At 42.8% G+C, this 22,146-nt stretch overlaps 1 protein-coding gene across 1 annotated transcript in view; it reads right to left on the reverse strand.

Moving 5' to 3' along the window:
- LOC145523178 (solute carrier family 23 member 1-like) overlaps positions 1 to 22,146 on the reverse strand; it is a 78,806-nt gene that overhangs the window by 37,659 nt on the left and 19,001 nt on the right. The window contains exons 5-6 of the mRNA XM_081532977.1: positions 21,365 to 21,522; positions 8,823 to 8,982 (exon numbers count right to left, since the gene is read on the reverse strand). Coding sequence (XP_081389103.1) covers positions 8,823 to 8,982; positions 21,365 to 21,522 — 318 coding nt within the window. The remainder of the gene's footprint in view (positions 1 to 8,822; positions 8,983 to 21,364; positions 21,523 to 22,146) is intronic.

The raw sequence follows: 22,146 nt of genomic DNA on the forward strand, positions 1-22,146 counted from the left end.
TTACAGTGTTGGAGCAGACACGTCATTAGAACACAGGAAGGATTTGAGCTACAGAAGTGCTCAGGTAGGAGAGGAGACAAATTAACTTGTTGGATCTTTCTTATCAGTAAGAGATAGTAAGAGATTCTTGCATAAGAAATTATAGTTCTCGGGGCTTCCCTGGTGGCTCAGTGATGGAGAATCCAATTGCCAATGCAGGACTCACGGGTTCCATCCCCGATCCAGGAAGATCCCACGTGTCACAGAGCAACTAAGCCCATGTGCCACAACTATTGAACCTGTGCTCTAGAGCCCAGGAGCCACAACTACTGACCTCACGTGCCTCACCTACTGAAGCCCGAGTACCCTGCGGCCCATGCTCTGCAACAAGAGAAGCCACTGAAATGAGAAGCCCACGCACCACAACTAGAGAGTAGCCCCCACTTGCCCATGCGCAGCAACAAAGACCCAGCCTAGCCAAAAATAAATTAAAAAAAAAATGAATTATAGTTCTCAGTAAGTCTAAGTGAAAAGGAAATCGTGCCCCTGGCATCTAGCAGATCAGGATAAAGAAACTAATGAAGTAAAATTCATATTTTAAGGCAGACAAGAAAAAAAATTAAACATAAAAGATGATTGCTCCTTGGAAGAAAAGCTATAACAAACCTAGACAGCATATTAAAAAAGCAGAGACATTACTTTGCCAACAAAGGTCCGTATAGTTAAAGCTATGGTTTTTCCAGTAGTTATGTATGGATGTGAGGGCTGGACCATATAGAAGGCTCAGCACCAAAGGATTGATACTTTTGAACTGTGGTGCTGGAAAAGACTCTTGAGAGTCCCTTGGACTGCAAAGAGATCAAACCAGTCAATCCTAAAAGAAATAAATCCTGAATATTCATTGGAAGGGCTGATGCTGAAGCTGAAGCTCCAATCCTTTGGTCACCTGATGTGAAGAGCTGACACACTGGGAAAGACCCTGATGCTGGGAAAGATTGAAGGCGGGAGGAGAAGGGGACGACAGAGGATGAGATGGTTGGATGGCATCACCGACTCAATGGACATGAGTTTGAGCAAACTCTGGGAGATGGTGAAGGACAGGGAAGCCTGTGTGCTGCAGTCCATGGGGCCGCAAAGAGTCAGACACAACTGAGCGACTGAACAACAACAAAGGAAGACAAGAAAAAAATTAAATATAAAATTCCTTCTGTTTGTTTGGGCCTCCTCCCTCCCTAAAATACACTGTGCACCCATATTACACATTAACCAGAGCGCTTCAAAGATGGAAGGGCCAGATAAACTGTAAAGCAGTTCTTTTTTCCTTTCTTCTAATGCTAACAATGTAACTTATTTATTTATTTATTTATCTTTTAATTGAAGGATTAGTGCTTTGCAGAATTGTGTTGGTTTCTGCCAAACATCAACATGAATCAGCCATAGGTATACATATGTTCCCTCCCTCTTGAACCTCCCTCCCATCTCCCTCCCCATCCCACCCCTCTAGGTTGTAGCAATGTAACTTCTTGAAAGAATAGTGTTCTTTCTCAGCTCTGTCGGGAGTCATGGTGACCTGCTGCTCCCTTCTATGTGCTTACTGGACAATGCATCCCTGGTGAACTTTACATGAAATACCAGTATGTCATTTTAACGTATGATCCTTTGTCTCAAAAATGTATATGACTATGCCTTTGACTTCTAACAGCTGAAACAGTTCCCAGAGCTTCCTGACAATCTGCTCCCTGGGTTATAATCCTCAGTTTGGCTAGAATAAAATCCCTTTTTATTTTTTTCTTAACTTGATAGTTAACTGAAGTTTCCACTTCTTATTTAATTTGGACTTACCAAAGCCAAGTATTGCCTCCCTGGGGGAGAGCAGAAACAAAACCAAACCTCAAACCACATGTGTTTTGTGATTCATGCTATTGATGATATAATACAAATAGGCTGCACTGAAGAAGAAATACATCCTGCTTTGAAAAAAGTGGTTCGACAAATGGCATTTGAAGGTTGGCCAATTGACCTGGCAAAAATCCAGGGCCCACCAGCTTGACAAGTGAAATCCTTAGGTATGTCTTGGTCTAGAGCTCCATGGAAAAATTTATTAATTAAAAACCCCTGTTAACTCTGGGTCCATCTTGAGAAAAGAAAGGAAGCACAGGACTCGATAGATCACCGAAGTACGTCCACATCTCTCGGACTGTACATCAAAGCGCAGGCATGTGCAGAAAGGCTGTTTTTGAAAGGGAAGAACAGCAGAAAGTTCTGGCTGAAATTCACAAGTTATGGCTCAGACTGGTCTCAGACCAGCATCCCAACCAGCACAGTGCTCCTTAGATAACAGAAGTATTGGTGGTTGAGTCCACACTGAATGAGGGCTGACCCTGGCAGATGCTAGATGCTTCAGCTCTGAGTGGGGCATTTGGTGCAGAGGTGGCCCAAAGCATCTACTCAGCCACTCTCCCTTTGAAGTGGCTAAGCCACTCTCCTAACTAGTCTGCTCCTGGGCACTGTTTGGAATTAGAGCACTATTGACTGGCACCAAATAACTCCAAGATCAGAAATCTCAATGATGTCTTGAATGATGTCAGAAAGACATTCAAATAAGAAAGGAGTGTGTGTGCATGCTAAGTATCACCAACAGAACTTGCTGGTTAAAGGGAAATAGTTACAATCAGAAAAAGAAAACACAGTTACACAGGGAGGCGTTCATAGGATCCATGAGTAAGTGACAGTCCTCTCCTTCCCCGAGTGAACACTACTTCACAAGATAATTTAACTCTAGCAACCAAGATTTGGATCTCACTATGTGGGTCTCTGAATTCAAAAAGCAAGTCAGAGTCTTGCTAAAGGTGCTGCTCAACCACCTGAGAAAGACTGAGACTGAAAGAGTGCAACATTTCAGTAGAAGGACCTTGATGGAGGAAGAAAGGCAAGTCTAAGTCCAGCCAATGAACCAAGCTGTGTGTGATGTGCGAAATTACCCAGAATCATCCCTTTAGAATTTTAGGTTCTCAAGCTGTGGCCAATGGACTAGCAGTTTGGTCTAGCATGTCGGTCATAGAGCCTGTTCTGAAATTTCACCTTTTATGGGACAGGACTTAATAGTCAAATCTCAAATACTGGTGGTTCATATCAATGTCCCCGTGTCTTAAAAAAGAGGAGGGAAGTATGACTTTGAATGTAGTCACTAGGGTCCAGGAGATGATGCCTCGGGTCACAAGCCACGCACACATGGGCTCATAAACTACACAATCTCCATCTCTATCTTACATTATTTGTGTTTCCCAGGATGATCCAGATTGATGGCAATGATTGATTGATTGATGACAGTGATGGGCACAAGTGTCTCTGGTGGGAGAACATGAGGATAAACGGCCCATCACAGAGCTGGTAGGATGCTCGAACTGGACAGTCCACAGAGTATGGGAGATTTTTAACACTCTTTAAAAACCTGGTGGTTCTGGAGTACTGTGGTGCTGGAGAAGACTCTTGAGAGTCCCTTGGACAGCAAGGAGATCAAACCAGTCAATCCTAAAGGAAATCAGCCCTGAATATTCATTGGAAGCAGAAACTCCAATACTTTGGCCACCTGATGTGAAGGGCTGACTCACTGGAAAAGATCCTGATGCCGGGAAAAATTTGAAGACAGGAGGAGAAGGGGGTGACAGAGCATGAGATGGTTGGATGGCATCACCAACTCAATGGACACGAGTTTGAGCAAACTCCGGGAGACAGCAAAGGACAGGGAAGCCTGGTGTGCTACAGTCCATGGGGTCGCAGGGTCAGACATGACTTACTGACTGAACAGCAACAAGAAAAACCTGGTATGGACAGTGTTTCTGGTTTGAACTTTGCCTATCCTATCACTGAAGTCCTGGCCCAGGCTACAACATAGAGACCAGCAACCCAGACTGCCATCACCATGAAGGTTCACTTATATATTAAACGGCTCAAGGATCACTTTTCACAGGATCACTTTTGACAGGAATGGACCAAGAAATACAATATCAACTGATCTTTTCATATTTCGTGACACTACACCCCAAAGCAGTAAAATTACTGCAAAATTAGAATGTGTGTTTGAAGCAATAAAATGTGGGTGACAAAGGCAGGAAGGGCAGGCTTTGCAGGGTAACAGTGTAAGCTCTAGATCAAGCTGAAAATGGGGCACAAAAGTGAGTTGCCAGTGGAGCAGTTGGAGCAGAGGGTAAAGAAATCTTATTTTCCCAGGACTAGAGCTTTGGTTGTGTTCCTTAAGATAGGAATACTAGAATCAATTTAATTTGACTTGCTGGTATTCTGATGGTATTTATGGGCTGGATTGGAAAGTCTGGTGTTTTTCAGGATGCATCCTATCCAGTGGAAAGAATCCAGTGACAATATATTTATTAAATCATTTGAAAGTACCTTGGGAAAGGACCACAAAGGAAGGTTTAGCAAAGTTATTTTTCCTGCCCACTAATTAAAAGTTAGGGGGGAAAAACTCAAAACCCCCTCTAGGAGCAAGAAAATGGGTTGAGAAGGGCTCACCATGGGAGAAAAAAAAAAAAGACAGTGGCATAAAGATTGGAGTCACTAAATCTTGCATCAAATAATGCTACTTTTGCCCATTGTGTTTAAAATGGGAATAAGAAAATGATTTCTTAGTCATATTTCTAGATACATCTTCAATCTGGGATGAGGGGTGCTGGCATTATAGTTGATTCTATGAAACTGAAGCACATCTAATAAAGCTAGACCCAAAGTATGCTGGGCTGTACTGAATGCACAACGAGGAATGAATACTGTGGAAGCAGCCAATACCTACAGTGATGCTTATTTAGGCATATTTAGTGATGGCATGTTTAGGACGTCGTCCATTGTCTGAACTTTAAAACAGGTCATAGACTAAATATGAGCTCACAAGTGATTTACATGATACTTGATGAAATGAAAGTCACAGAAATAATGATAAATAACAAGATCTATATTGGGATATTGAACTCTAGTCACTGGTTAAAGAGCTTCCCAGGTGGCACGTTAGTAAAGAGTCTGCCTGCCAATGAAGGAGACGCAAGAGACTTGGGTTTGATCCCTAGGTTGGGAAGATCTGCTGGAGTAGGAAATGGCAGCATACTCCAGTATTCTTGCCTGGAACATTCCATGCACAGAGGAGCCTGGCAGGCTACAGTCCATGGAGTCACAAAGAATCATACACGACTGAGCACACACACACATACACACAAACACACCTGTTAATGTGGCAAGCATAGGAGCAAAAATGAGCCCAGCTGGTCAAAGAGACCTATAAGATGAGGACAATTACAGTTAATTCTACATCATTCAATAGCATCATAAAAGAATGATACAAGTTTACCATAATGCACTCAGTAGAGTGGCTAACATGAAAAAGCTAGAAAATGTTGCTGAGATTGTGGAGTAACTGGGACTCACATATGATGCTGGCAGGAGGGTAAATTGGAACATCCATTTCAGAAATGTATTTGCTAGTGTTTACTAAAGGGGAACATATACACAATGTGATAGTGAATTTTACGTGTCAACTGGACTGAAGGATCCCCAGACAGCTGATAAAACATTATTTCTGCAGTGTTTCCAGAAGAGATTAGTATTTGAATTGGGAACTGAATGAAGCAGATGGCCCTACCCAATATGAGTATCTCTCTCTGCTAAATCACTTCAGTCATGTCAGACTTTTTGTGACTCAATGGACAGTAGTCCGCCAGGCTCCTCTGTCCATGGGATTCTCCAGGCAAGAATACTGGAGCGGGTTTATACTGGTTATATTCCAGGCAAGAATACTGGAGTGCTCTTCTCCAGGGGATCTTCCTGGCCCAGGGATCGGACCCACATTTCTTAGGTCTCCTGCGTTGGCAGTCGGGTGCTTTACCATTAGTGGCACCTGAGAAGCCCACCCAATGTGGTGAGTGCCATCCAATCCTTTGAGGGACCCAACAGAACCAAAAGGCAGAGGAAGAACATTTTTGCTTGCTGCTTGAGCTGGGACATCCATCTTCTACTGCCCCCAGACTTCAGCACTCCTGGTTCTCTGGCCTTTGGAATCAGATCAGGACTTACATCACTGTCTCTCCGCCCCACCCCACGACTGGAGTGTTTTGTCAATTCTTTCCCTCTCATTGGTCAAACTTGGGTAAGAATAGGAATCTTGTTAGGAATGTGTCTCCTCTGTATTCCCTCTTCCTTCATCTGTCGTGTTCTGAGGATGTGACCCTTATTGCAGCCATGAGGCTACCGAACTTGGACTGGGTCAGATGCTAGATGGACCCTGACTTCGCTAAGACTTGGTGGCTAGACTCCCAGGGATATCTACTAACAGATTCTGCTCTAGGTCCGTAGCCCTGAGTTTTGGAATGCCTTTGGTCCAGTCCTAGTGAGCTTGGGGGAGGCACACTAAGACAATAAGTGAGGGCTGGAGTAATGCCTGAGCAAACTACCTTGTACTAGAATGAATGGAAAAGGTCAGTTTTCATTTCAATCCCAAAGAAGGGCAATGCCAAAGAATGTTCAAACTACCCCACGACTGCACTCATTTTACATGCTAGCAAGGTAATACTCAAAATCCTTCAAGTCAGGCTTCAACAGTACGTGAACCGTGAACTTCCAGATGGTCAAGCTGGATTTAGAAAGGGCATAGGAACCAGAGATAATATTGCCAATATTAAATGGATCATAGAGAAAGCAAGGGAATTCCAGAAAAACATCTACTTCTGCTTCACTGACTACATGAAAGCCTTTGACTGTGTGGATCACAATAAACTGTGGAAAATTCTTCAGGAGATGGGAATACCAGATCACCTTACCTGCCTCCTGAGAAACATGTATGTAGGTCAAGAAGTAACAGTTAGAACCAGACATGGAACAACAGACTGGTTCCAAATTGGGAAAGGAGTACATCAAGGCTGTATACTGTCACCCTGCTTATTTAATTTACATGCAGAGTACATGTTGTGAAATGCCAGGATGGATGAAGCACAAATGGAATCAAGATTTCCAGGAGAAATATCAATAACCTCAGATATGCAGATGACACCACCCTTATGGCAGAAAGCAAAAAAGAACTAAAGAGCCTCTTGATGAAAGTGAAAGAGGAGAGTGAAAAAGCTGGCTTAAAACGCAACATTCAAAAAACTAAATTGTGTCATCCAGTTTCATCACTTCATGGCAAATAGATGGGGAGACAATGGAAACAGTGAGAGACTTTATTTTCTTGGGCTCCAAAATCACTGCAGATGGTGACTGCAGCCATGAAATTAAAAGATGCTTACTCTTTGGAAGAAAAGTTATGACCAACCTAGACTGCATATTGGAGAAGGCAGTGGCACCCCACTCCAGTACTCTTGCCTGGGAAACCCCATGGACAGAGGAGCCTGGTAGGCTGCAGCCCATGGGGTCGCGAAGAGTCAGACACGACTGAGCGACTTCACTTTCACTTTTCACTTTCATGCACTGGAGAAGGAAATGGCAACCCACTCCAATATGCTTGCCTGGAGAATCCCAGAGACGAAGGAGCCTGGTGGGCTGCCGTCTATGGGGTCGCACAGAGTCGGACACAACTGAAGCGACTTAGCAGCAGCAGCAGACTGCATATTGAAAAGCAGAGAGACATTACTTTGCCAACAAAGGTCTGTCTAGTCAAAGCTATGGTTTTTCCAGTAGTCAAGTATGAATGTAAGAGTTGGACCATAAAGAAGGCTGAGGGTCGAAGAACTAATGCCTTCGAACTGTGGTATTGGAGAAGACTCTTGAGAGTCCCTTGGACTGCAAGGAGATCCAACCAGTCCATCCTAAAGGAAATCAACCCTGAATATTCTTTGGAAGGACTGATGTTGAAGCTGAATCTCCAATACTATGGCCACCTGATGTGAAGAACTCACTGATTTGAAAAGACTCCGATGTTAGGAAAGATTGAAGGTGGGAGGAGAAGGGGATGACAGAGGATGAGATGATTGGATGGCATCACTGACTCAATGGACATGAGTTTGAGCAAGCTCCGGGAGTTGGTGGTGGACGGGGAGGCCTGGTGTGCTGCAGTCCATGGGGAAACAAAGAGTCAGACATGACTGTGCGACTGAACAACAACAAGAACCCCACACCATATAGTGCTTATGTAACTCTGCCCTGCTCCAGAGAAGGTGGTCCTTTGAGTCGCTCCAGGCTTACATATTTAAAGTCAAGTTGGGAGGGAGATTATTAGACTTCCTAGAAATCTCAGGCGACTTTCACTCTCATATACTATTCCACCCATGAGCCATCCTTGACACCTCACCTCCGGGGCCAGGTGAGGATGTTAGAGTCTGGAAGCTATGAGGCCTACGGTCCCTGAGGGTGTGGCTGGGCTTTCTGCTGACAATCCTGTGTGCTAGCTTCCTAATCTGTCATTTAGATAAGCCAACCTGGAGCACAGGCTTCCTGGTGACTCAGAGTGTAAAGAATCTGCAAGCAATGCAGGAGATCAGGATTCTATCCCTAGGTTGGGAAGATTCCCTGGAGAAAGGCATGGCTACCCAGTCTAATATTCTTGCCTGGAGAATTCCATGGACAGAGAAGCCTGGTGGGCTACAGTCCATGGGGTTGCAAAGAATCTGACATGACTAAGTGACTAACACTCACTCAGCTCAACTTATCCTGGAGCATGGCCAAACTTTAGAGCCTGCTTCAAGGCCACTAGTTTCTTTCCCTGAATGACACAACTGAATTAAACAAGGACCAAGTATCTTAAAGGTTGGAATCTTGCCTAGCAGTGAGCTGAAAAAATGAGTCAACTCCAAAGCCCCTTTTAAGGACCATCCCATTCCTCACACCCCACCCCCTCAACCCATTACCTCTCGGATCCTCTTTTGCCATTCCTCAGTGAATTCAGGTGAGCTGGTGTTCACCAGGCTGGCATTGAGTGTCCACGTGGGGCACTTCCAGGTAGGAAGAGACAGCATGGCCAGGGAGGGTGCCAAGAAACCAAATGTCCCTCCCTGGAGAATGGGCAGCCTGGAGGAGAGGAAAGGAGACAGTCACCCATTAGCCCCTTTAACAATGGCCTGTCACTGGCCCCCGCAGAGGCCTTTTAATCCCAAGTCCTACCTTGGTTTCAGGGCAACACATGACTCCTGCAGTTCTCAATTATAGGGAACTCCTATCAATCTCCAAGTCAGATCCACAAACTGTGCCAAACTTTGGACAGGTAGGAGAGGTGGGGAGGATAAGACCAGCAGACCTAATCCCAGTCCTGGAGATGTGAGCCCAGGAGCAGAGAGGCACATACTAGGAAACGACGATCTGAGGGCAGCACAGAGCTCAGGGAACACGTTTGGTGGGTGCCACTGTCTTCCTTAGTCCCAGAGAAACTTCCCTAGACCGCAGGATCAAACCAAAGTTCACATATGTCAAGTTCCACCACTGACAAGAGATGCGCAGCCTAGAATCTGGGTGGCCAGATTCCTTTGTGCCTTCAAAAATGAACGGCAATTCCAGACCTCCACCTCCAGGCTCCTTTTTATTACAGGGACTGAACATGCTTGAGGTCCATTATCAGGGCGTGTCCCCCACACAGGCCTTTCTTCCTCCTGGTCAGCATCTCACTCCAGCCTCTGTGAGAACTTCTAGCAGTATCCATTTGACTTGTCTCCCTTCAAGGTGAACATAGCCTGATAAGTCAACCTCCGATAACCGTCTCTTGCTAGAAGGTCAGAAGCTGTTAAGACTGACCTGGTCTCTTCACCCTGCATATTATAATAGAACTGGTGGGGAGGGAGAGTGGAACAGAGGCTCTTGGCCTCTCGCTTGCATTTGTCATAGTAGAGCATACCCAGTTTAGATACTTGTTCTTAACAATACTAAAAAAGTACTTTTGAAATCAGGATTCCATGAAGATAGCTTGAAGAGTCTTCTTGAGAACGAATACATTTTATTTAATGAAAATATAAAGTATATGAAAGTTTTACTGCCTAACTGGACTTTGTCCTGGCTGAACATAGGAACTAGCAAGGCCTGAGCATCAGCCTCAGATGAGTTCACGGGCTTGTCAAGAGGGTGCACCTAGACATGGAGAGAGCTTCTCCAGGTGATTCTAACGTCAGCTAGGGCTGAGAACAAATGATCTAGATTCATAAATCTAGACCCATAAGGCTCTAAAATAGATTGGAATACATGGCACACACAGGGCAGGAAACATGGGTGATGGAATGGGTATGTATGAATGATTTTTTAATTAAAAAAATTATGGTAGGGAGAGATAAATTAGGAATTTGGAATTAACATGCACACACTAATATATATATAAAATAGGTAAATGACAAGGACCTATTGTATATCACAAGGAGCTATACTCAGTATTTTATAATAATCTATAATGAAAAAGAATCTATATATGTATATATATGTATAATGGAATCAATTTGCTGTATACTTGAAACTAACAGAACATTGTAAATTAACTACACTTCAATTAAAAATTCATAGAAATTATGAAGCTAAGCATCTTGACAGAGAAGGGAAATACACTATACTTATATCATTGCAAAATCCCTTTTGAGCTTTTAAAATGAACATAGACATCTTTGCATATGTACAGACAGTATGTAATACAAGATTTGTGTTTCAGTTTTTTTGCTGTAATTCCATATGCACATTTCATTCATTCAACAAATATTTACTGAGGACTTGCTCTGTGGGAGGTACTGGTTGCCAGGTATTGGAAATACCGTGGTGAGTGAGACAAAATTCCCACTTATATCTAGTTACATATTTCCTGGTTAGCCCTTGTACTAACAAACTAATCATTTACAGTAACTCACTCTCAGGGATTCTTTAAACAGTTTATGGCTATACTTTTAAACAATCCATCATTGCTATACCACCATGGCCTCAGCCATTTCAGTATTACTGGGTTCCACGAGGGCAGAGAAGTCATTTTTCTTTTCTATCTCTCCAGCACTGAGGTTAGTATTGCAAAATCTATCAACATTGGGTTTTCTCATTTCATTTTTTTAGTTTAATAGGCATATAATGAAATCCTGACAAATGTGAATTTGCATTTCATTGTCATAAAAGATGTGATTTTATGTCTGTTTTTCCTTCTCTATAAACTGTCTTACTCATTATATAGAAATTAGATACTGCCAAAATATATTTAAAACAGTTTTACTGATGATGAGATTTGTTTTCACTTAAAAAAATATTTTCTGTTATTATATCTCCAACTTAGAACATATTTAAGGGATATTTCAAATTTTTCAAGTAGTTCAGCACTTTTCTAACTCTGCTCATGTTTTTTTTCAAGATTATACATGTGGTTGGGATAATGTACTAACGTGGTAGATGCACTTTCTACCCTTTTTTTTTTTGGCTGCACCTCTCAGCTTGCAGAATCTTAGTTTCACCACCAAGGGAACTTGTGCCAAAAGCACTGAGTCCTCACCACTGAACCACCAGGGAATTACCTCTACCTTTTTGTAACTACTAAATACATTTTATGTTCAAGAGCAAGATGAATTGTTTACATTAATTTACTAGAGTGTATTCCTATGTCCTACAGTTAGACTTACACAGTTCAGTTCAGTTCAGTCACTCAGTTGTGTCCAACTCTTTGCAACCCCATGAACCTCAGCACACCAGGCCTCCCTGTCCACCACCAACTCCCGGAGTCCACCCAAACCCATGTTCATCGAGTCGTTGATGCCATCCAGCCATCTCATCCTCGGTCGTCCCCTTCTCCTGCCCTTAATATTTCCCAGCATCAGGGTCTTTTCCAATGAGTCAGTTCTTCGCATCAGGTGGCCAAAGTATTGGAGTTTCAGCTTCAACATCAGTCCTACCAATGAACACCCAGGACTGATCTCCTTTAGGATGGACTGGTTGGATCTCCTTGCAGTCCAAGAGACTCTCAAGAATCTTCTCCAAAACCACAGTTCAAAAGCATCAATTCTTCGGTGCTCAGCTTTCTTTATAGTTCAGCTCTCACATCCATACATGACCACTGGAAAAACCATAGCCTTGACTAGATGGACCTTTGTTGACAAAGTAATACCTCTGCTTTTTAATATGCTGTCTAGGTTGGTCATAACTTTCCTTCCAAGGAGTAAGCGTCTTTTAATTTCATGGCTGCAGTCACCATCTGCAGTGATTTTGGAGCCCAGAAAAATAAACTCAGCCACTGTTTCCCCATCTATCTGCCATGAAGTGATGGGACTGGATGCCATGATCTTAGTTTTCTGAATGTTGAGCTTTAAGCCAACTTTTTCACTCTCCTCTTTCACTTTCATCAAGAGGCTCTTTAGTTCTTCACTTTCTGCCATATGGGTGGCGTCATCCACATATCTGATGTTATTGATATTTCTCCCGGCAATCTTGATTCCAGCTTGTGCTTCCCCCAGCCCAGCGTTTCTCATGATGTACTCTGCAATGTATCCATAAATTCTTCCCTCACTCTCCTACATTTAGATCTCCCAATCCCATTTTCCATCATTCCTGTCCCCCTCCCCACCTTGTTTTATGAGCATTACCACCTTGCTCATAACTTCTTATTGATACTCTTTTGACAGAGAGCGAGATCTATGTATATTTCTTGCATTTCTACTAGTTTTTCTTTTATGTACTTTCTTGGTACATGTTTAAGATATATGCATTCAGTATCACTACAAGGCTTTCATTGTTCTATATACATTTTACTTTTTATGATGACTTTGATGTGTATCTCAGAGCTGCTTTTAATTTCACAATTAATTTCATCTTATTTTAAAAATTTTACCATGAATATGATTCACTATTATTATACATGTGCCTTCTAACTCTTTGTAGACCACAGATTGTTGATTTTTAAAACTCAACATTTTAGAAATAGAAGGGCCATTTGAAGCATATCCAGCCTGGCCTTATCGTTTTATAGATAATGAATCTGGAGCCCAAGGTCATAAAGTTAACCAGGATAAGTCTTGGGTTTTTTCACCACGGCCCTATAACGCCAGTTAAGAGCATGGTATAGACCAGAGGCAAGTTTGAATATGACTTTGCCTTATCAGCTGTGTGACCAAGTGTGACCAAGGCATGTTGCCCAATTTCTGCAAGCCTGAGTGTCCTCTTTGACAAAATATAGTAGTAATCTCCCAAGGAGTAACTGTGAAGATAAAATATATGTAAGTGATTAGCACAATGCCTGGGGAAGAGCTCAATAAATAGAATAATTTTCATTATTATTCCCTCTGAAATGTGTGGTTACTTCTGGAAAGGGTCAGTCAGTTCAGTCACTCAGTCATGTCGACTCTTTGCAACCCCATGGACTGCAGGATGCCAGGCTTCCCTGTCCATCACCAACTCCCAGAGCTTGCTCAAACTCATGTCCACCAAGTCAGTGTTACCATCCAGCCATCTCATCCTCTGTCCTCCACTTCTCCTCCTGCCTTCAATCTTTCCCAGCATCAGGGTCTTTTCCAATGTGTCAGCTCTTCGCGTCAGGTGGCCAAAGTATTGGAGCTTCAGTTCCAGCATCAGTCCTTCCAAAGAATGTTTAGGGTTGATTTCTTTTAGGAATGACTGGTTGGATCTCCTTGCAGTCCAAGGGACTCTCAAGGGTCTTCTCCAGCACCACAGTTCGAAGGTATCAGTTCTTCAATGCTCAGCCTTCTTTATGGTCCAACTCTTACATTCCTACATGACTACCGGAAAAACCATAGCTTTACTATATGGACCTTTGTTGGCAAAGTAATGTCTCTGCTTTTTAATATGCTGTCTAGGTCGGTCATAGCTTTTCTTCCAAGGAGTAAGCGTCTTTTAATTTCATGGCTGTAGTCACCATCTGCAGTGATTTTGGAGCCCAAAAAAATAAAGTCTCTCACTGTTTCCATTGTCTCCCCACCCATTTGCCATGAAGTGATGGGACCGGATGACATGATCTTAGTTTTCCGAATGTTGAGCTTTAAGCCAGCTTTTTCACTTTCCTCTTTCACTTTCATCAAGAGACTCTTTAATTCCTCTTCGCTTTCTGAAATAAGGGTGGTGTCATCTGCATATCTGAGGTTATTGATATTTCTCCCAGCAATCTTGATTACACTTGTGCTTCATCCATCTTGGCATTTCACAACATGTACTCTGCATGTAAGTTAAATAAGCAGAGTGACAGTATACAGCCTTGATGTACTCCTTTCCCAATTTGGAACCAGTCCGTTGTTCTATGTCCTGTTCTAACTGTTACTTCTTGACTTGCATACGTGTTTCTCAGGAGGCAGGTAAGGTGGTCCAGTATTCCCATCTCTTGAAGAGTTTTCCACAGTTTGTTGTGATCCACACAGTCAAAGGCTTTCGTGTAGTCAGTGAAGCAAAAGTAGATGTTTTTCTGGAATTTCCTTGCTTTCTCTATGATCCCTCTAATATTAGCAATATAATCTCTGGTTCCTCTGCCTTTTCTAAATCCAGCTTGACCATCTGGAAGTTCACAGTTTACGTACTGTTGAAGCCTGGCTTCACTTATATGAGGACTTCCCTCATAGCTCAGTTGGTAAAGAACCTGCCTGCAATGCAGGAGACCCTGGTTTGATTCCTGGGTCAGGAAGATCTGCTGGAGAAGGGATAGACTACTGACTCCAGTATTCTTGGCCTTCCCTTGTGGCTCAGCTGGTAAAGAATCTGCCTGCAATGTGGGAGACCTGGGTTCGATCACTAGGTTGGGAAGATCCCCTGGAGAAGGGAAAGTCTACCCACTCTAGTATTCTGGCTTGAAGAATTCCATGGACTGTATAGTCCATGGGGTTTCAAAGAGTTGGACATGACTGGAAAAGGTATGTATACCAAAACATTTTCTTAATGTTTCCTCAAAAAACAAATGTTTTAATATGGGCTTTTTTGTTGTTGTTGTTTTAAAGCTGTTGTCTGGCATTCCCATTTCTTGAAGGTTGGTTTCTAAGATGTGCTTCCTAAGACTCTCCCTGTCCATTCTCCCCTTCTCTTCACTCTTTACTATCTCATCTGTATGCTCAAGTCTGAAGAACATTCCCCCACCATTTTCCTTTACTACAACTTGCAAAATCCACAGTCTCAGGAACATTCTTTAGAAATTTCATAGGATTGGTATTTTAAGTCAAAGCCACAGATACATGTCCATGGGGGTACCATCAACATCCAAGCTTCTACAGTGTTAAAGTTACACAGCATTTTCTCATTGTTATCTCAAGTGTACTTCAGGCTGGGTAGCACAATGCTGCTTTGTCTCTGTGTGAGGGGACTGATACTGGGGGAGGTGCCAGTGGCAGAGTTCAACTGGGAAGTGCAGAACCCTGACCAGAAAGTCTGAGTCACCGGGCCAAATTGCAATGGTATGTTTGTTATAAGAACAACTGATAAGAGGACATGTGGCAAGAACAAACTTCTTAAACAGTTTATGGTAATGGTTATGTGAGTAATTTTTCTCATCTCTTAGTATATATGAATACTTCCATTTGGTCCCATAAAGGAGGAACAGCTAACCTTTTGGAAGTATTGGGAAGTTAGGCTTCAATCCTTCTCTCTGAGTCCTCATGCACTCCATAAAAATAGTATACGTGACACTTGTTAAAGACATTAAGGCAGGCTTTATTCAAGGGGGCTACTACGATGGGATTTTGTAATAGGGGAGAGAGATCAGGCTCAACTCCCAATGTGACAAGGAAAGGTGAGAATTTATAGCCAAGGAGGAGAGTGGGGTTCAGTGGATAGAAAATTACTAAGAGGAAGCATCAGGGTAAGGAGAGGATTCTTGATGAAGACAGGACAAGGTGATCAGACATCACCTGGGGATGATGGAGAATGAGGAATCCAACCAGAGAGTGAGGGTGGATAGTCTGGCTACAGGGACTGAGCAGGATTCTTGCTAAACTTGGACCTTGCAGAGACCAACATGGATGCTCAAAAGTCCATGAACAGTTGTTTGAACAGTTGTTTATTGGATGTAGCAGTAGGATGATCATAGTCAATCTTGTATGTTAGACACAGTGACTAAATGGATCTCCTCCAGTTAAATAGACTCAGCACAATTTGGGCCTGTACAAAACCCTGCAGCAGAAGGGGGAAGGTTGCCTAAGACTTTGGAGTTCCTAAAACTACACTGGAAACTAGAAGGCAAGGGAACAAATGATTTCAAAATTCTGAAAAAAAAAATTATTTCCAACCTAAAATTCTATACCCAGCCAAGTTATCAATCAAGTATGAGAATAGGATCAAGATATTTTCACATATGGAAAGTCTTACAAAATTTATCTCCCACATGGTCTCTCAGGAAACTATTGTGTAATCATGTTCCACTGAAAAGAAGAGAAAGGCATGGGATCAAGAGATCTAGACTTGAAAACCGACATGAAGAGAATTGCCAGGATAAGGGTAAAGAGGCATCTCAAGATGACCCAGCTAATATATACCAGGCACAGATAGAGACTGTTCCAGACTACAGCAAGTCAGAGATCCCAGGGGGTAGTTCATCAAGAAGATGAAGCTGATAGCTACCTGATGTGATGAAATTATCAAGAAGAGATTTATACAACAGGCAGGGAGCTTATTGTTGAAATGAAAATGAAAAGAAACTTTAAAACATTTTTTTAAGATATTAATTTTAGAGAAAACACACAGTCATTATAATGTGAAGGGCTTCTCTAGTGGCTCAGTGGTAAAAAAATCTGCCTGCCAAGGCGGGAGCCATGGGTTCGATCCCTGGGTCGAGAATATCCCCTGGAAAAGGAAATGGCAACCCCTTCCAGTATTCTTGCCTGGGAAATCTCATGGACAGAGGAGCCTGGTGGGCTATGTCCAAGAGGTCTCAAAAGAGTCAGGCATTACTTAGTGACTAAACAACAACATTATAATGCGAACACTCAGTGTTGACCTATGCTGGGAGGACGTGAGAATAGGAGGATGGACAATATGCTTTTATGTGGTAGGAGTGAGGGGCTGTGAAAGAAAATGAAATCATAGTCATCCATATTGGCACTCCAGTCACTAGTGCATAAGACAGAAGTGTATTAATTAGAGACTTAGTGGAAAATAGCTAAATAATCAGCTTGGAGGGATGAGAGTGCTTGCCTCTGCCTAGAAGAAAGGGGAGGGGGATAGATCTCCTCTGAGAGGAGAAGGCTGTTTGTCTGTCTTCTTTAAACCCATCACTACTTACTGCGTTGAGTGTGCCTTTGACAGCCACCTGCATTGCTCCAGTCCTCCCTTCTGATCTGCCCCAAAGACTTGAACACCTGTTCTTTTCTTTTAAGGGCTTTAATGCTGACCACCATGGGGAAACAGATTGGGAAAACAGAGGTAAAAGCAGATGAAGTGACAAAGGTTGCAGGATCTGGGAGGTTGTCTCAAGCCTGGAGCCTTGAGCCATATCTCCCAGCCCCACTTCCAAGATGGTAATGGGCAGTCTACTGGACTTTTGCTCTCAGGCAAAGTACATCATGCAAAATGTTGGGCTGGATGAAGCACAAGCTGGAATCAAGACTGCCGGGAGAAATATCAATAACCTCAGATATGCAGATGACACCACCCTTATGGCAGAAAGTGAAGAAGAACTAAAGAGCCTCTTGATGAAAGTGAAAGAAGAGAGTGAAAAAGTTGGCTTAAAACTCAACATTCGGAAAACTAAGATCATGGCATCCGGTCCCATCACTCCATGGCAAATAGATGGGGAAACAATGGAAACAGTGACAGACTTTATTCTCTTGGGCTCCAAAATCACTGCAAATGGTGACTGCAGCCATGAAATTAAAAGACTCTTGCTCCTTGGAAGACGAGCTATTACCAACCTAGACAGCACATTAAAAAGCGGAGACATTACTTTGCCAACAAAGGTCCATCTAGTCAAAGCTATGGTTTTTCCAGTGGTCATGTATGGATGTGAGAGTTGGACTATAAAGAAAGCTGAGCCCTGAAGAATTGATGCTTTTGAAGTGTGGTGTAGGAGAAGACTCTTGAGAGTACCTTGGGATGCAAGGAGATCCAGCCAGTCCATCCTAAAGGAAATCAGTCCTGAATGTTCATTGGAAAGACTGATGCTGAAGCTGAAATTCTAATATATTGGCCACCTGATGAGAAGAATTGACTCATTGGAAAAGACCCCGATGCTGGGAAAGATTGAAGGCCGGAGGCGAAGGGGACGACAGAGGATGAGATGGTTGAATGGCATCACCAACTCAATGGACATGAGTTTGAGTAAGCTCTGGGAGTTGGTGATGGACAGGGAAGCCTGGCATGCTGCAGTCCATGGGATTGCAAAGAGTCGGACACAACTGAATGACAGAACTGAACTGAACTGAAAGATTCAAAGGGTGTGGGGCATGAAACATGCCCTGATACTTTTCTAAGAAAAAGTTTTAAATGGTTCTTATTTCTCCCAGTTATAAACAAACACATAGACTCTGAAGAAAAATTAATGGTTAATAAAAATACAAGCATAAATCACCATAATGCCACAACCCAGAAATAATTGTTAACATTTTGTTTTAATCATTTTTTTAATCTTTGACTAGATAAATTTTATCAGCACACATACAATATTGGTACATACCTTTCATATATAGTGTGTATCACCCAGAAATAACCTTTAACATTTTTTTGATTCTTTTCGCTATCTTTAACTAGATAAATGATTATCGGTATACATAAGACATATATCTCTCATGGGCTTCTCTGGTGGCTCAGCAGTAAAGGATCTGCCGGCAATGCAGAAGACCCTAGTTTGATCCCGGGGTTTGGAAGATCCCCTGGAGAAGGGCATGGCAACCCATTTCAGTATTCTTGCCTGGAGAATCCCATGGACAGAGGAGCCTGGTGGGCTACAGTTCATAAGGTTGCAATGGGACATGACTAAAGCGACTTGCAAGCATGCACAGAGTTCCAATGGCACATCTGGTGGCTTGTGCGATTTGTCAGTGAGACAGGGGCAAGGTGGCTGCAGACCTCTGGTGATGGGCATGGACTTTCTGCAGAGCTAGCAACAGATACAGAGCTTGGGCAGATCAGGCCCCAGCCACAAGGAAGTCCGTGGAAGAAAAGGACCCAGGCTGATTTGCGCAAGACTATATAGAAGCCAGGTCTGAATGTACTTTGGGCAGAAGTACTGGCTCCACACGTGAGACATTCCCAGGACAATGTAAAGGAAGATATGTCACTTGGAATCACTCTAGAAAAAGAAAATCCCAGGTAAAAACCATGAATAATTCCAGAAATGGAATTAAGACCCAGAATTACACAGTCAATATTTCATTTCCTTTAGTGATTGCATTTAAACTTAATGCTTTCTTTTGAAACGAATGGTTACATAAATTCAGAATTGAGCACCTCAGTGGGAAAGCCCTTGGGAGATACACCTAAGACCCCTAAAGTCACATCAGGGAGGCAGCCATCCCTCTGCCAAGGGTTGCAGCTGCCTGCCCCACAATGGGCACTGCACTCTTCAGCTCTTATCAGGGAAGCTGATATTGCCTCTTATCGTTCCCTTTGACTATTTAATATGGTTTTAATCATTAACATCTTCTGAAATCTTATTGCAGTATCAGCATTTTTGTTTGCAGTCTAAAAAAGGACATCATTAAATACTGTTTATCCAATAACCTGCAATCAAATCTACTCAACCTGCAATCAAATCTACTAGGCCTTTGATCACAGACTATAGGCTAGTTTTATAATTTCTAATGTCTCTAATGAGCTACTATACTTGTTAGTCTCTAAACAGGAAGCCTATTTCGGGGAAATAATCTCAAGCGTATTCCTGTCCCCACCTTAGTCTAAGACACTAGCATGGCTTTATTTCTTAATTTTATTTCCCTCTTTCTTTGCATGTTTAATTAGGTAAACAGATTCTTTTAACTCTATCATCTGATTTTGTTACGTCTCTCACAGGGTTTACCAGAAGGTGAGGCCCACAAGCACCCTTAGTACTGAGATTCCAGTTGGAACATAGTACTGCATCATCTTCTCTGTCAACAACACAGGTGTCCACATATTAGAGATGGAAGGACTTATAGACATGACACGCTTCAACTCCCTCATTTTACAGACGAGAACACTGGGTTTTAGAGAGGGTGAATGGCTTGTGCAGGTTCCCACAACACAGAAGCCAGGACTAGAATTCAGGCCCCCAGCTTCCAAGATCAACATTTTCCCATTATTATAGTGAACACCATCTCAGTTTAAGGCAAGGAGCTTCCCCATCCAGAAGAGCCTCACATATGTAACTCTCCATGGTGTGGCTCAGGGGTGGCCCCTCCTGGGTGTCCAGGCAGGTGGCTGCAAGGCCTCTCTACTGCAGCACCTGTCACTCCAGGGGTTGATCCTGGGAAGGTAGGAGGGGTCCTGGATCTCAGGGGCTTGAGAAACAGACCAGACCAAACCTTAAACCTCTTTCAGTGCTTGCTGGGGGATTGGGAAGAAATCTTGGCTCTCAGAGATGATGACAGAAGAAGGAAGAGAGAGAAGGGAAATAATCTGACAAAGATGTAGTCTCTAAACCCCTCTCCTCAACAAAAAAATGGGAGACCTTAAGCATTGGCATATCTCCTATAAATGACTTGCAAAAGCAGCACTTTGGAAAGAGCCTTTGATTTGATTTAGGCAAGAAGACTAGGTTAGGAAGGAATATTCTCTAGATACTCTCTACAGGCTGCCTATCTTGGAAATAATCAGCCACCTTGTAACAGCCTTCACCTGTAGTTTGATTCAGATAATTGATAAAGGATAAACAAATGATAGAGTAAATCCTGAATTCTCATCATAAGGAAATTTTTTTTCTGTTTCTTTAATTTCGTATCTATGTGAGATGATGGATGTTCATTAAATTTACTGTGCTAATCATTTCTTGATGTATGTAAGTCAAATCATTATGCTGTACACTTATACAGTGTTGTCTGTCAATTACATCTCAATGAAACTGGAAGGAAAAAAAGAATAAATAGTAATTTTTCCTCTCAAGTCATTTTCTCATAAGACAGGTTGGGCAGAAGTACATCTTAGGGAATGTTTTTCATTTTCCTCTTCATCTCCAAAACTGGGCACAGACCTGGCACAGATTAGGTCACAAGCAGACTTACAGTGAAGATCCCCTCACCTGCACCACTCCTTCTAAAGTCCGGGGAGGAGTCCCCACAGTGTGTTCACTAGCCACAAGCCTTGTGGAATTTGCAAAGGTAAAAGGTTTCAAGCACGGCCATCTGTAGCTATTTGTATTACTTTAACCAAGAACTCTGGCTAATGTAGATAGTAAATGTTGGAGCTGGGACTTGAACTTAAGCGCTTACTTCTGGTCCTGTGCTCCCTCTATCATGTCACACCAGCTTTCTAACTCATCTCAGGCTACCAGCCAGGCAAACCTTATTGCTACCCTGGGAGATAAAAGTCAGAATCCACGGAGAGGAGTTTTACCTACCTGATTCCTAAAAATACTTGCAGGAGAGTGCAGATGCCAGAGACGAAGAAAATGGTGCTGATGAGGTAGCTTTGGGTCAGGGGATCATGCTGCAAACACAGGTCCTTGGCCAGGATGAGCGGCACTGCCACAAGCCCCCCTAGGGCCGTGAGAAAGTGCTGTGGGCAGAGCAGAGAGAGGAGACAAGCTTAGAAATGCTGTGGCTGCCTACTCCACCTAATCCTATTCCTCCTACTGGAGGCTCCACCTCTGGTCTCAGAGGAGATCCAGGCAAGTGGCAGGAACTAGGAAGCCCTGGCAGCAAGAAGCAGAGACACAGCCAGAAGGTCTGGAGTTCAAAGGCAGGACCCCAGGGCTGAGAACTGACATTCTAGGTAAGAAACCAAGGTAGGGACACAGTGCAGGAGGACATAACAGGAACCAAGGAGGTGGCCTTAAGAATAGGAGTAAGACAAGAGGCTCATTGTTAAAATAAGTCACAAGGTGAGGACAAGACCCTTGACCAGGAAGGCCTGAGCACATTGTCCAAGACTGATTATACGTTAGGTCACAAAACAGCATCAGCAAATTTAAGAAAACTGAAATCAAACCAACAATCTTTTCTGTCTGAAATGGCCTGAAACTGGAAATCAATAAGAGGAGGGAAACTCACAAATTGGTGGAAATTAAGAAACACACTCCTGAACAACCAATGAGTCAAAGAAAAAAATCAAAAGGGAAATAAAAAATAACTTAAGACAAATGAAAATGGAAATACAGCATACCAAAACTAATGGGATGCA

This window comes from Giraffa tippelskirchi, chromosome 10 (genome assembly GCF_054371585.1).
Source record: "Giraffa tippelskirchi isolate mGirTip1 chromosome 10, T2T-mGirTip1v1.2.pri, whole genome shotgun sequence".
Lineage (NCBI taxonomy): Eukaryota > Metazoa > Chordata > Mammalia > Artiodactyla > Giraffidae > Giraffa > Giraffa tippelskirchi.